Source organism: Cucurbita moschata, unplaced genomic scaffold (assembly GCF_002738365.1).
Source record: "Cucurbita moschata cultivar Rifu unplaced genomic scaffold, Cmos_1.0 Cmo_Scf00010, whole genome shotgun sequence".
NCBI classification, from domain to species: domain Eukaryota; kingdom Viridiplantae; phylum Streptophyta; class Magnoliopsida; order Cucurbitales; family Cucurbitaceae; genus Cucurbita; species Cucurbita moschata.
Window position 1 is genome coordinate 1,681,690 of NW_019268526.1, and position 13,012 is coordinate 1,694,701.

General features: G+C 40.7%; 2 protein-coding genes across 4 annotated transcripts; one reads left to right on the forward strand and one right to left on the reverse strand.

The window, feature by feature from the left end:
- The first annotated feature begins 100 nt into the window (after positions 1-100).
- On the forward strand, positions 101-6,223 carry LOC111448374 (protein CHROMATIN REMODELING 35-like). 2 transcript variants are annotated; one of them, XM_023087932.1, is made up of 7 exons: positions 101-433; positions 552-623; positions 1,442-1,992; positions 2,345-2,533; positions 3,067-3,228; positions 4,094-5,838; positions 5,915-6,223. In XM_023087932.1, the coding sequence occupies exons 2-7, from the start codon at positions 575-577 to the stop codon at positions 5,916-5,918; spliced, it is 2,700 nt and encodes an 899-aa protein (XP_022943700.1). In that variant the 5' UTR covers positions 101-433; positions 552-574; the 3' UTR covers positions 5,919-6,223. The 2 variants fall into 2 exon arrangements, with proteins under 2 accessions (XP_022943700.1, XP_022943701.1); XM_023087933.1 differs by having other exon boundaries at positions 568-623.
- An 872-nt stretch (positions 6,224-7,095) lies between these two features.
- On the reverse strand, positions 7,096-12,063 carry LOC111448458 (BEL1-like homeodomain protein 7). Of its 2 annotated transcripts, XM_023088082.1 has the most exons (6): positions 11,802-12,063; positions 11,385-11,509; positions 10,081-11,005; positions 9,059-9,438; positions 8,922-8,982; positions 7,096-7,995 (listed from the first exon to the last, which is right to left on the reverse strand). In XM_023088082.1, exons 3-6 carry the CDS (start codon positions 10,969-10,971, stop codon positions 7,288-7,290), a joined length of 2,040 nt encoding a protein of 679 aa, XP_022943850.1. In that variant the 5' UTR covers positions 10,972-11,005; positions 11,385-11,509; positions 11,802-12,063; the 3' UTR covers positions 7,096-7,287. The 2 variants fall into 2 exon arrangements, with proteins under 2 accessions (XP_022943850.1, XP_022943849.1); XM_023088081.1 differs by having other exon boundaries at positions 10,081-11,017; positions 11,385-12,063.
- Between the last annotated feature and the right edge of the window lie 949 nt (positions 12,064-13,012).

Genomic DNA, 13,012 nt, shown 5'->3' on the forward strand with positions numbered 1-13,012 from the left:
AAAAAAATATTAAAGGCATAAATCCGCCACCGACGGGTCGTCTGAGTCGGAAAGCTGACGTAAAGACCGTGGCTATTTTCTTGAGTTCTGATTGGTCCACGAAATCAAAGGGGCACCCTCGTCAACGCACACACGCGAGCCCTTCAAACGCCGCCGTTTTGCGCAACGACCCTTCAGCCTGAGTAGCAGAGCAGACCCTTCCATTTCCTTCGTCTCGCTCCTACTTCATTCGCCCTCTCTCTCTCTCTCTCTCTCTCTCTCGCTCTCCATTTTCAAGATCAGCGAGAAAGAACTTCAGAGGGTTTGAATGAAAATGTGAGTTAATTTCCCTTTCAATTGAACCCTCAATTATTGAAATTGGGGTTTTCTGCGGGTTCTCAGATTCTTCCTCCCCTTGGATTGATCAAATTTCACAGCCTCCCTGTTCCTCGAGGTCAGTTGTGGTTTTATGCGGGAACTCGGCGATGTCTCATATCTTCTTTTACATTTTTGTCATTTCCTTTTCCTGTTATGGAGTGTAATCTTCACCTTATGTTTGTGGAAATGCTCAGTGTTTTCTGAACTTAGGCATACTATGGACGCGACCATTGACTTCTCCCCCAGTAGCTACGCCACTCCAAATGGTACTCTTTCTCTTCCCTAAATGTATTTTCTTTTTTTGATTTTTCCCCTTGTGGGTTGTGTATGGTAATGCTCTGGTTATGTCCGTTCACTTGATTATGGCTATGGAATGTTACATGCTCTTTCTATCTTCGTTTTCTATTGCACTGATTATGCTGTTACAGTGTGAATTTGACTCTGTTTTATTGATGAACCCAGAAAACTAGAGAAGGGTTTTGTTTGTGTGTGTGTAATGTGTGAAAAATTGAGCTAGATAAACTGTTCATCATTTAGCTGTATCGCACGTACGGTAAGGTTCTTCGAACAAACAAAAAATTGGGCCTACTTTGTTGGTTTCAAGAGAATGAAGTACCCTTGTTTTGAAACTTGTATCATTCATGGTTTTACAGTCATATGGACGATTATATCGGGCATTTGTTGTTTAAACCATTTTCTAAATGGAAAAATAGTAAACTATTTTGTTTATTTGATTCAATATGCTTTGTAATGTGTACGTGATATATTGTTTAGGATTTTTTTCACTTATCTACAAAAGATAAAAGGGGAAACAACCCAGTTTTCTTCTATGATGTTCGATACTCTCCCCGTCTCACGTTCTATCCTTATTTGATGCTGGTCTTGTTTTCTTCCCGCGTCGTTTCTTTCATGTAATATCTTCCTTTTCCTTTCTCCTGGTGCAATATTCTTGAATTTAGTTATTTATTTAATCTTTATGAGAAACAATTGGATTTAGTTTTTCTTTGCTAAGCCTGAATGTGTAGCCATTGATGGATGTTTGTTTTCATTCTGATACTGATAATGTGCTATTCATTGTACCCAGGACTGTATTATGGGAAACGTAAGAGATTAAAACTATCTACCGATGGAAGAAATCTTCCCAGCACGGCCACCTTTTCTGCCCAAAAGTGTGACACGCCGAGACAAAACAAAATGAAGAACTCAGCAAAAATAGTTGATTACTCTGATCCGTTTGCCATTAATAATTTGATCGATGGTTTGGATTGTGGTCAGTTTGGAAGTGTCACTAAAGAGATAGAAGCCCTTGTTTCCCATAAGATGCAAATTCTAAGTCCTTACATTGCGAAGTATCCTACGCTGTCAACTACGTTATTTGATCTGGGGAGACGTAATGAGTGTACAGAGGCAACGAACCATCAAGCTTCCCCGTTGGTTCATAATCTCATTGATTTGGAGGATGATTCTGCCATTGATGATGTTTATTCCAACAATGTCGAGAAATCGCGATTGCCTATTGTAATAATTGATTCTGATGAGGAAGAAAGCAAAGAACAGAGGGTTATACATCCTTTTCAAGAGGTTGTGCTGCCTAGACCACCTGGACAAAGTTTGTTCAAGGCCATATCGGTAGTGGTGAGCTCGTTAGACATCTATGTTACTGTAGCTGCATTTATTAAGTTCAAACTTTTATATGAAACTGAATATTGCGATACATCCATACAGTTAAAAGTTAATAGACTACATCTTATATAGTAGCTTACCCTTTTTTCAAATAGAACAATAATATTTAATTTTGTGAAATTTTGATACAAACAAATAGTCAAGAAATGCTGTTCATACCCAATAAGGGTTTGGGTTGAGTACCCGGTAAGGATGGCTTTCTCTTGTTAAGAGTCAGTTTTATACTCTCTCTTCCTTGGCCATTTGTCTTTTTTTTTTTTTTTTTACTTAACTATAGCTGTCTAATTTGCCAACTGATTGTTAGGATCACCGAGCTTTAAATGGGGAGGAAGCAACTCCTACTAGTGAAAGTGAAACTATTAGTAAGAAGGACAAAGGTGTTTACGTTGGTGTAGAAGAGGACGAGGATGAGGTCAGCGAACAGGCTAACAGTGAAGATGATGGCCTTGGAGATATTTGGAACGATATGAATATGGCATTAGAATGTTCCAAGGTATTGTTATTATATATATGATTTCATTGACTGCTGTTTCCTTCAGCTCTTGTGTATAGTCTGCACTGCATTATATCCTAATTATATACCCTTAGTTTATTAGGGACCAGGCTTAATGTGCTAATCTGGATCTTGTTAAATAATGACTTAAGTTCAAAGCAAAATTAAGTTAATCGGTATGAATGCTGTGAAAACAATTATTTTAGAAATTTGGTTTGTAAGAAATCAAAGGAAGCATGAATGAGAGATTATATGTAGCTATATACAAATCTACTTCGTCTTCTAAGTTTTGCAATTATTTCCAGTAATTCCTTAAATGACGTTGATCATAATTGAGAGGCCTTTTCTATAAGAATCTTTGTATATTGAATATTGTTGTAGTCACGTAGTAGGGAAGCGTATGTTACGTGTTCGAAGAAAAATCCTAATTATATGTATGGGTTAATGTAGAATTTTACCCCTTGATTTCCTTTATTATCAACTTAACTTCTTCCTATTAAAGTTTTAGTTCTTGCAACCTTAACTTTTCCTAGGACTTGGATGTTGCCGTAGATTCATCATCTAATCAACCAAGTACAGATGCTGTGGACTGTGATCATTCTTTTCTCTTTAAGGATGATCTTGGTTATGTCTGTCGCATATGTGGGGTTATTGACAGAGGAATTGAGACCATTTTTGAGTTTCAGTACAACAAGGTTTGTATCTCTATTGCCATTTTATATATCTTATAGCTTATGTCATATTGTTTTGCTTACATAGAACGGAAGTTAAACATCCAAGTTTTCCTGCCTTTGTTCTATTTACTTATAAGTGCCAAAGAAGAGCAGAATAATTTAAAATTGTAGCCCATAAGCCTATGGGTAGTAGTTTTTGTAGTCACCCACGATTCTCAAATGTGGAAGCGATCGATATATATTTGAACGACGCTTTTGCTGAGTTGATCAAAAGCTGGCCCCTGTTCTCTCTCTCTCTCTAGCTGAAATATTAAATCTTAGAGTTGTCTTAAGTCGTTTAAAAGCTTCCTTCTTAAATCTTACTGTTCGATATTTTTATTGACCCAACTTGAACTAGTTATGTTGTAATAGCCCAAACCCACCACTAGCAGATGTTGTCCTCTTTGGGCTTTCCCTTCCGGGCTTCCCCTTAAGTTTTTAAAACGTGTCTACTAGGGAGTGTTTTCCACACCCTTATAAGGAATGTTTTGTTCCCCCTCCAACCGATGTGGGATCTCACAATCCACCCCATTGGGGGCCCAACGTCCTCACTGGCACACCGCCTGGTGACTGGCTCTGATACCATTTGTAATAGCTCAAACCCACTGTCAATAGATATTGTCCTCTTTGGGCTTTTCCTTCTGAGCTTCCCCCAAGTTTTTAAAATGCGTCTACTAGGGAGACGTTTCCACACATTTATAAAGAATGCTTTGTTCCCCTCTCCAACCAATGTGGGATCTCACATATGTAAAGTAATATAATTTTGAAAAATCGACTGTGATCTTCAGTTGTTATCAGCTGTGTCATCTTCTGTGAACTCACACTGATTTGTATTTTTTTCTTCTAGGGTAAGAGGAGCACAAGAACATACATGTCTGAATCTCGTAACAAAGATTCAGGCGATATTGTTGGAGTTAAAATCTCGGAAGATGATTTGATGGTCACTGAAATATCTGCACACCCTAGACATATGAAGCAAATGAAACCTCATCAAATTGAGGGTTTCAATTTCCTTATAAGCAACTTGGTAACGGACAATCCAGGAGGCTGCATTTTAGCCCATGCTCCTGGTTCTGGAAAAACATTTATGATAATCAGTTTCATGCAAAGTTTCTTAGCTAAGTATCCACAGGCTAGACCATTGGTTGTGCTTCCCAAAGGAATCTTAGCTATTTGGAAAAAGGAGTTTCAGATTTGGCAAGTGGAAGATATTCCACTCTATGATTTCTATTCCGTTAAAGCAGATAATAGGGCTCAACAGCTAACCGTTCTGAATCAGTGGGTCGAGCACAAGAGTATTCTGTTCTTAGGATACAAACAATTTTCCACGATCGTCTGCGATGTCGAAACCAATGCTGCATCAACTGCATGTCAAAATATATTGCTCAAGGTTCCCTCCATTCTCATCCTAGATGAGGGGCATACACCAAGAAATGAGAACACTGATATTTTGCAAACTCTTGCCAAAGTCAGAACTCCACGAAAAGTGGTTCTTTCAGGAACCTTGTATCAAAATCATGTTAAAGAGGTATTCAATATAGTGAATCTCGTTCGACCGAAGTTCATGAGATCAGAAACTTCTCGACCTATCATCAAACGTATCATGTCAAGAGTGGATATACCTGGTGCGAGGAAGCAGTTCAAAGCAGGTGTGGATGCTGCTTTTTATGACTTGGTGGAACACACGCTTCAGAAGGATACAGATTTCAGGAGGAAAGTGAGTGTCATCCATGATTTACGTGAGATGACCAGCAAGATTCTGCATTATTATAAAGGAGATTTTCTCGATGAGCTCCCTGGACTGGTTGACTTCACTGTGGTGCTAAATCTCACCCCTAAACAGAAGCATGAAGGTGAAAAAGTCAAAAAGTTTAACAGGAAGTTCAAAATAAGCTCTGCTGGTAGTGCTGTTTATTTGCATCCAAAGTTGAATGTTTTCTCTGTTAATGCTACTGTGACGGATGATAAAATAGACGAGGTCATCGACCAGCTGGACGTTAAAGATGGAGTGAAGGCGAAATTCTTTCTTAATATGCTGAATTTGTGCGCTACTACTGGAGAGAAGCTGCTGGTATTTAGCCAATACCTCCTTCCTTTGAAATTCATGGAGAGATTGGTTGTGCAGAAGAAGGGTTGGAGTCCAGGAAAAGAAACTTTCATGATATCCGGTGAAACAACTTCCGAGCATCGGGAATGGTCGATGGATCGTTTCAACAACTCACCTGATGCCAGAGTCTTCTTTGGCTCCATCAAGGCTTGTGGGGAGGGCATATCTTTGGTAGGGGCATCACGTATCATCATCTTGGATGTTCATCTCAATCCATCAGTGACCCGCCAGGCAATTGGTCGTGCATTCCGTCCCGGTCAAACAAAGAAAGTCTTCGCATATAGATTGGTGGCTGCTGATTCACCTGAAGAGGGAGATCACAGTACTTGCTTCAAGAAGGAACTGATTGCAAAAATGTGGTTTGAATGGAACGAGTATTGTGGCTATCACGACTTTGAAGTGGAGACGGTCGACGTGAAAGAGTGTGGCGATAACTTTCTAGAAACCCCGCTTCTTAGACAAGATGTCAAAGTTCTGTACAGAAGGTCAGTTCGCTCTTTATTCTCCCCAGTTGAGCTCTACTTTCATGTTTCCTGACATCGTCTTCTTTACCATTTTCAGGTAGAGCCTGCAATATAATAGTACAGATGAGGCAAAGGGAATTATTATTTATCTTTGTCTCATCGAAACTGTTCATGAGAGCATTTTGTTCCTATAACCTGTTCATGGATTTGTTTTTTCCTTCTTTTTTTTTTTTTTTTGTGAAGATCATAGGCAGATAGCTTTGTTTCTGACTTGTATAGCATGACTGCTGCCTTGCCTGAATATTGTTCACAGTAAGTAAATGGAGTTTGTGACACTCAACTAACTCCTAAAGACGCCATAGATCAAAGCTTTTTGGTAACAAAGTATTGGTACAGTTCATTTTGAGTGCAGTTTCTCTTTTATGCTACCCATCTTAATAATTTTGGATAATGGAGCTACAGGTTATGGGATTATGGAGCGGACTTATGTAACGGCCCAAGCTCACCTCACCTCTAACAGATATTATCCTTTTTGGGCTTTCCTTCAAGGTTTTTAAAATGGATCTGCTAGGAAAAGGTTTCCACACCTTTATAAAGAATGCTCGTTCTCCTCCCCAACTGACGTGGGGTTTCACAACTTACAATTTGGAGGGGATGAAGGTAAATTCTAAACTCATTATGGAATAATAGATATGTACAATATTAACTGATATTGTCTACTTATGTTGATTATTTCCGTAGTTATTAATGGAGTTATGAATGCAATAGATGGAACCGACAGAATTGAGTCGGGGTGAGTTTGATTGGTTTTTTTTTTTTTTTTAGACAACCAAAATCTTTATAAGCTCTAAAAAAAAATTAGTAATTTCATGTGTTTTAGTATAGCTTCTAAAAAATGTTTTTTAAGCTTAATAATTAAAAATTACTCTAGGAAGTTTAGATTAATTTAAAAATCGTTTTAAATCAATTTTCTTAGAAAATACGAAGGACTTCCATTTGGCACCCTCTCCTGTCAACATAAGTGACCTTTCTTCTTAGGTCCTATGAGGCAATAGGGCAAGAAACTCAATGCCACTATTCTAAATCCGTTGCAATACATCAAAAGAACGAATGAAAATAAAACTAACAATCATTATGATTTGCTTGTTCTTGAAAATATCTTATACGCTGAGTTCGTAAAATAGAAGCGAAGTTTATTCATGAGAAATAACTTCACATTTATCAAAGGGCTAAAATTTCCTGAGGAACCCAAAGTTTGGAACTAAAATCATATGCAGATAAACCAACCAGAGAAGAACAATACAGCTAACCTTCCAATCAACTACATGATATATTACAAATATATATATATATATATATATGGAGGACAAGAAACCAGACAAGAAGAATCCATGTTCCTTTGCTCCTCCCAATGGTGTTCATATCATTTAGTATATGATTCTGATAAGCAAATCTTGTACAGTTTAACTTTTACACAACAAAATCGTGATAAAGATGGGAAGGGCCGAACCTCAGTTGCGGATTCCCAGCAGCATTTACGCATTCGAAATGCACCGTTTCCCCGAGAGAAGACGCTGCAGAAGCAGCGTTGTACATATCGTCTCCTCTCATGGCTGCAAAACCATGGTGTGTCCCAGCAGGCATAGGTATGCCACCACCACCCTCACAATGCTGCAAACCCAGCGTAAGTGATACCCCGCCAACCGTCCCGAACCTTCCCAATTCAGACATGTGATAGGCGGCAGCAGCAGCAGCCATAAACCTGTCACTCTCTCCCTGAGACTGGACAATTGCATCAGGAAAGAAATTAGAGTTATTTACATTAGACCTTAGCTCCTCATTCGGCTTTATCAGCTCGTTTTCGGCTTCGATGTGAGCACCATTTTGGAAACTAGCTAGTCTGTTGGAACCCGAGTTTGCGAGATTAGAGACTTGGTCTGATTTTAAGTCGACAATATCTCCAGTGCTACATCTTTCGGTCGCTGTTGAACTTGCACTTTGTTGCAGATCCTCCTCTTTATCATCCTCGAAGGTCTTGTTATCTCCTTTTGTTCCCTTGCTAGCATTTTCAGATGATGATATAGAGTCCATGTCCACACTGCCTATTTCTTCCTTGTACATCTCCTCTACCATAGGTTTCCAAAGACGTACACGCGCATTGATAAACCAATTAGAGACCTGCGCGATCCCATAGACGGAGACAAATATAATATAAGAACACGTGTCGGTACAAAAAATACAGTAATATAAAAGAAAGATGTGAAATAATGACCAAAAGCAAGGTAATTGGTAAATGTTGAAAAAATCATTGTTTTTGCAAAACATATAGACATGGTGGTGGAGAAATGTAATCTAACACCCCAAGCTCACCGCTAACAGATATTGTTCTCTTTGAGCTTTCCCTTTTGGGTTTTCCCTAAACGTTTTTAAAATGCACCTGCTAGGGAGAGGTTTCCACACCTTGTAAAGGATGCTTCGTTCTCCTCCCCAACCAATGTGGGATCTCACGATCCACCCCTCTTCGAGACCTAGCGTCCTCGCTGCCACTCGTTCCCTTCTCCAATCAATGTGGGACCCCCCAATCCACCCCCTTTGGGGCCAGCGTCCTTGCTAGAACACCGTCTCATGTCCACCCCCCTTCGGGGCTCAACCTCCTCGCTGGCACATCGCCTGATGTCTGGCTCTGATACTATTTGTAACGGCTCAAGCCCACCGCTAGCAAATATTGTCCTCTATGGGGTTTTCCCTTTCGAGCTTCCCCTCAAGGTTTTAAAACTTGTTTGCTAGGGAGAGGTTTCCACACCCTTATAAAGGATGCTTCGTTCTCCTCCCCCACCGAGACCAATGTGGAATCTCACATGTAAAGTCTATGTTGGAACTAAATTGGCAGCCTACAAAACATATAGCTACTTCCAGCTGACAAGATCTTTTCAGACATGATCAAGTTTGGCCTTTTTGGAAATATCACACAGATTGATTCAAGAAATATTATCCATGATCAACAATCTTTCTAGAGCCATGGTTGTTTTTCTATTTATATTACCACATTCAACAGTCAATTCAAACAATACAGAAGGGAAAAAAGTTAAGCTTCTGAGTTTTACCTGACTTCTAGTCAAACCCGTCTGCCTCGCAAGCATGATCTTATCAGAATCCTTTGGATACCTGGAAATTTAGTACTTGGTTAAGTTTTGTTACGACAGAGAGAACGTAAATCGAAATACTAATGTCAAAGACTTACGGATGAAGGAAATGCTCGAACAGCCAAGCACGGAGAATCGAAACAGAGTTCTCAGGCAACCCTCTTTGAGGCCTCCATGCATGCTGCTGTATCATGCCAAGCTGCTGAAGAGCTCTCTGTTGCCTTAACTGCTGGTCCACGTATCGAAGACGAGTGATTCCAACTCCTTTGTCGTTTCCAGAATTCTCGTGCTCTCCTAGGCTTTTACGAGTAGCTCTGACTTGACCAGCTATGGCATCCCGCAAGCACCGAAAATGACGGGATATAGTCTGGAGTGCAAGTGCAGTATATGGCTTAGATGCCCCACATCCAGCAATCACATCAAATGATGATACTACTATCTGCATCTGATGATAATACTGATTGTACCTTCTATCAACCTACAAGACAAGATAACCATTTGACCTTGAGCAACTACTTCCACGGGACAAAGTATCAAAACTAAATTTAGTTGCTGCATCGATGGCATCGATGACATCGATTGGAGAAGGAAACAAGTGCCAGCAAGGTGCTAGCGAGGAGGCTGAGCCCTGAAGGGGGTGGACACGAGGCAGTGTACTAGCAAGGACGTTGGACACCAAAGGGGGGTGAATTGGGGGTCTCACATCGATCGGAGAAGGAAACGAGTGCTAACGAGGACGCTGGGCCCTGAATGGGGTGAATTGTGAGATCCCACATCGGTTGGGGAGGAGAACAGAACATTCTTTATAAGGGTGTGGAAACCTCTCTAGCAGACGCGTTTTAAAAACCTTGAGGGGTAGCATGAAAGGGAAAGTCCAAAGAGGACAATATCTGCTAGCGGTGGGCTTGGGCTGTTACACCATCAAAAGTTCATATCCACCTTTCGAGAAGTAAAGGAAATTGGATTTCAAATGTTGACGTTATCTAATTCCGCAGCCACGTAATATCGAATACAGACTTTTATCAATGTTGTTGATCCAACCATGATATGTTGAGGCTTGCATCATTCATAATAGTCCAGTTCACAACAAAATAGATATCAATATAAAACATTATATTACCTCATCCAACATGTATAAAAGCTTTGTCAACTTGTTCTGCAAATCTTGCTTTTCAGTATGTGAGAGCTCACATGTTGAATTGCTCCCAGTTTCTTGAGGTTTTGAAGACACTCCACTTGCAGTTTGCATCGACGTGTCGTTTTTAGTTCCTGCATCGCCATTCTCGGCAGTTCCAGTTTCATGCTCGTGAGAACTCGGGTCTCTCTCATTATTCGGTCGCTTCAAAGCTTTCCTGACATTAACAACTTCATCAAGCAGTTGCTGTGCTGCCTTAAGGTACTTTGAATTAGGCATAGTTCTTGCAATACTAGACATGCTGTAAGGAGCTAATTCACCCTTGGCCAAGTTTTCTCCATTTCTCAATTGTTCATCTCGAGAAGCGCCATTTCTGCAGCTATCCTCACCCGAGCTAGTCGGATTAGGCCTCAGGAATGAAGCTAAACCGACATCCGAGTCTCTGTAGGGGATTGAAGCCATTTGGATTCCAGATGGGATTTGTGTACTCAGAGTAAGGGACAACCCCTGACCCTGCAAATTCTGCCCACCACGAACAACATTGGTCGAAACACACATCGAATTCGTACCAAGCATTTCACTCCGATCCTCTCTCCATGTATTGAAATCATGGTCAGAAATTCGCGAACCACCAAGATTCGATAAGAACTCCTGCTGCTGTTGAGCAGCTCCAACCGCTCCAACGGGCGTTATTGAACTACAACCATTTTGCGCCTGTGAAGACAATGAATCCATGAACGTCCCAGAATTTGCATTCATCATCATATTCCGTGGAAGAACTGCTGTTTCTTCATACGAACCGAGCAAAGCTCCCCTTGAATAGAGGATTGGAGTAGTATCCCTTTCGTTATTCGAACTCGAGTAGTAAGTAGCCATAGATTTTTCCTCTCAATTCAGAATTCTTCTGCTTCTACGCTGTCACCTAACAAAACTTTCAGACCCCAATTAATCAAAGTTGAATTGAATGTCAACAAACAAACAAAAACTCAACCCAAGATGGCAAATCCACAGGGTTTTCAATGACTAATGAAGTGTTAAAACAAACACTAAGACCACAGATCCTCCAGTTACTTAATATGCAGCCAAATTCACAACAATATCAATCAAAAAAGCTCCAAACCCCACAAAAACAAGAAGAAATAGAACAAACAAACAACATAAAGCTACTCATAACCTGCATGCAGAGCTGATCAGCACAAGAAATCAACAAGAATTGAATATTTTAAGTTCATATTTGAATAAACAAACAAAAGTGATTAAGCAATAAGTATAGTTTAAGCTAAAATTACCCTGAAATCCGAGACGGCTGTGGGTGTCGGAGGGAACCAAAAAGGTGGAAAACAGCACCCGATCGGCGGAACCCAAGAATCCCAAATACCAACACAACACTAAATCTAAGTGTTCATGGGAATTTCTGCAAACCCCAGAAAGATAAACAGAACAAGAAGGAACTATACACAATAAAACACAAAGAAATCAAAGGATCTTAAAGAAATAATTTAAAACCATACGATTCTTATCTAAAATTTGCATCAAATTCCCACGTGAGAGTAAAACCCAATTTCTATTTCCTTTGGTTTCTTTCGGTCTCTCTAAACGATGCCTTTAATTTCCTCTTTATTTCTCCTTCTCTTCTTTTTCTTGCACTCCCAAAAAGAAAAGAGCCCTCCCCTTTTGTGGCTACGGCTGCTTTTCTAGAAACCCACCTGAAAGAAATCAAATGCCTAGCTGTTCTTGTTCTTGTTCTTGGTGTTCTTGTTCTTGTTCTTGATCTTGTTCTTGATATTGTTCTTGATCGGTAAGGGCGTGTTTGGTTAAGAGGCTCAATCCCAAACTACCAGTTGGTAGACCTATTGCTGCTGCTGCTGCTTCTTCTTCTTCTTAAACCCCAAAAAAACCCTTTCTCTCTCTAACCCTGCCCCTCCTTCTCTCTCATCCCATGAGCATGGAAGGTCTGGTTTGTGCTGCAACGTGTCACGGTCATGCTTGTCCAGGGCTTGTCGCCCATGGCCGCATGCCCATGACAAGCCAAACCCTTGTCATGTCTTTTCATTCTAGTGTTTTTCTTTTGTAATTCTAAAAGCGTATGACACCTCAAAAATATCATGTCTACGCCTGCCAGAACTAAAATGGCCCAGAATGTACTATAGGGGGATATGACTAGTCGTCAACTTCTCCCTACCCAAGGTTATATATGCTAAGCCGTTGTTATCTTTCTCTTGCTTGCTATATAACGTCTCTTTCTAAAATCTCTCTTTCAAAAATCTCTCTCTCCTCGTTTTCTAAAACCTTCTTTTAAAAACCGAGGCTAGAGGCTTGACCGTACGTCGCTTGGCCATAGGCGACGCAAGAACAAATAGGCTCAACTCACTCGTTGCTGGAAAGTGAGTGCCGCACAATCGCTAGTCCGCTGCCTTCGAAAGCGCGATTGTGTCAAGTGGTATCAGAGCTTTGTTAGCTCCGTAACGTCATACAGACCGAGATCATGTCGACAACAAAGTCGACACCCAAAGCACAAGCCGACCGGCTTACGCTAATAGAGGAGGAAATGCTGTTCCTCAAAGAAGTCCCTGACACCCTCCGTTTCCTGGAAACACGGGTGACCGAACTGAGCGAGAAAGTCGTCCAAGTCGACGCAATGGGCAACCGCCTGGATGGGTTGCCAATCGCAGAACTATTGTTTCGAGTGACCTCGCTCGAGGAAAGAGTTGCTCCTACGAGCAGCCCAAAACCGTCTGATAGTCCGGATAGCTCTGTCGCACACAAAGAGGGACGTGGCGAAGAGTTCGACGTACTACAAACCACAATGATGAGTTTGTTCAATGGATTGGCTGATGAATTCAGATCAACAGTCGACGACCTCCAAGAAAGGATGGCCGCCATGAGCACTCGAATCGAAATTACCATGAAAGCCGTG

What these genes read in the sequence shown, in the direction of transcription:
- LOC111448374 (XM_023087932.1), top strand. Translation starts at nt 575, where the DNA reads ATGGACGCGACCATTGACTTCTCCCCCAGTAGCTACGCCACTCCAAAT. An exon ending in TCAAGGCCATATCGGTAGTG is followed by an intron (nt 1,993 to 2,344) that starts GTGAGCTCGTTA and finishes ACTGATTGTTAG; the next exon opens with GATCACCGAGCTTTAAATGG. An exon ending in TTGAGTTTCAGTACAACAAG is followed by an intron (nt 3,229 to 4,093) that starts GTTTGTATCTCT and finishes TTTTTCTTCTAG; the next exon opens with GGTAAGAGGAGCACAAGAAC.
- LOC111448458 (XM_023088082.1), bottom strand. Translation starts at nt 10,971, where the DNA reads ATGGCTACTTACTACTCGAGTTCGAATAACGAAAGGGATACTACTCCA. An exon ending in TTTTATACATGTTGGATGAG is followed by an intron (nt 9,439 to 10,080) that starts GTAATATAATGT and finishes CTTGTCTTGTAG; the next exon opens with GTTGATAGAAGGTACAATCA. An exon ending in CGGGTTTGACTAGAAGTCAG is followed by an intron (nt 7,996 to 8,921) that starts GTAAAACTCAGA and finishes GGGATCGCGCAG; the next exon opens with GTCTCTAATTGGTTTATCAA.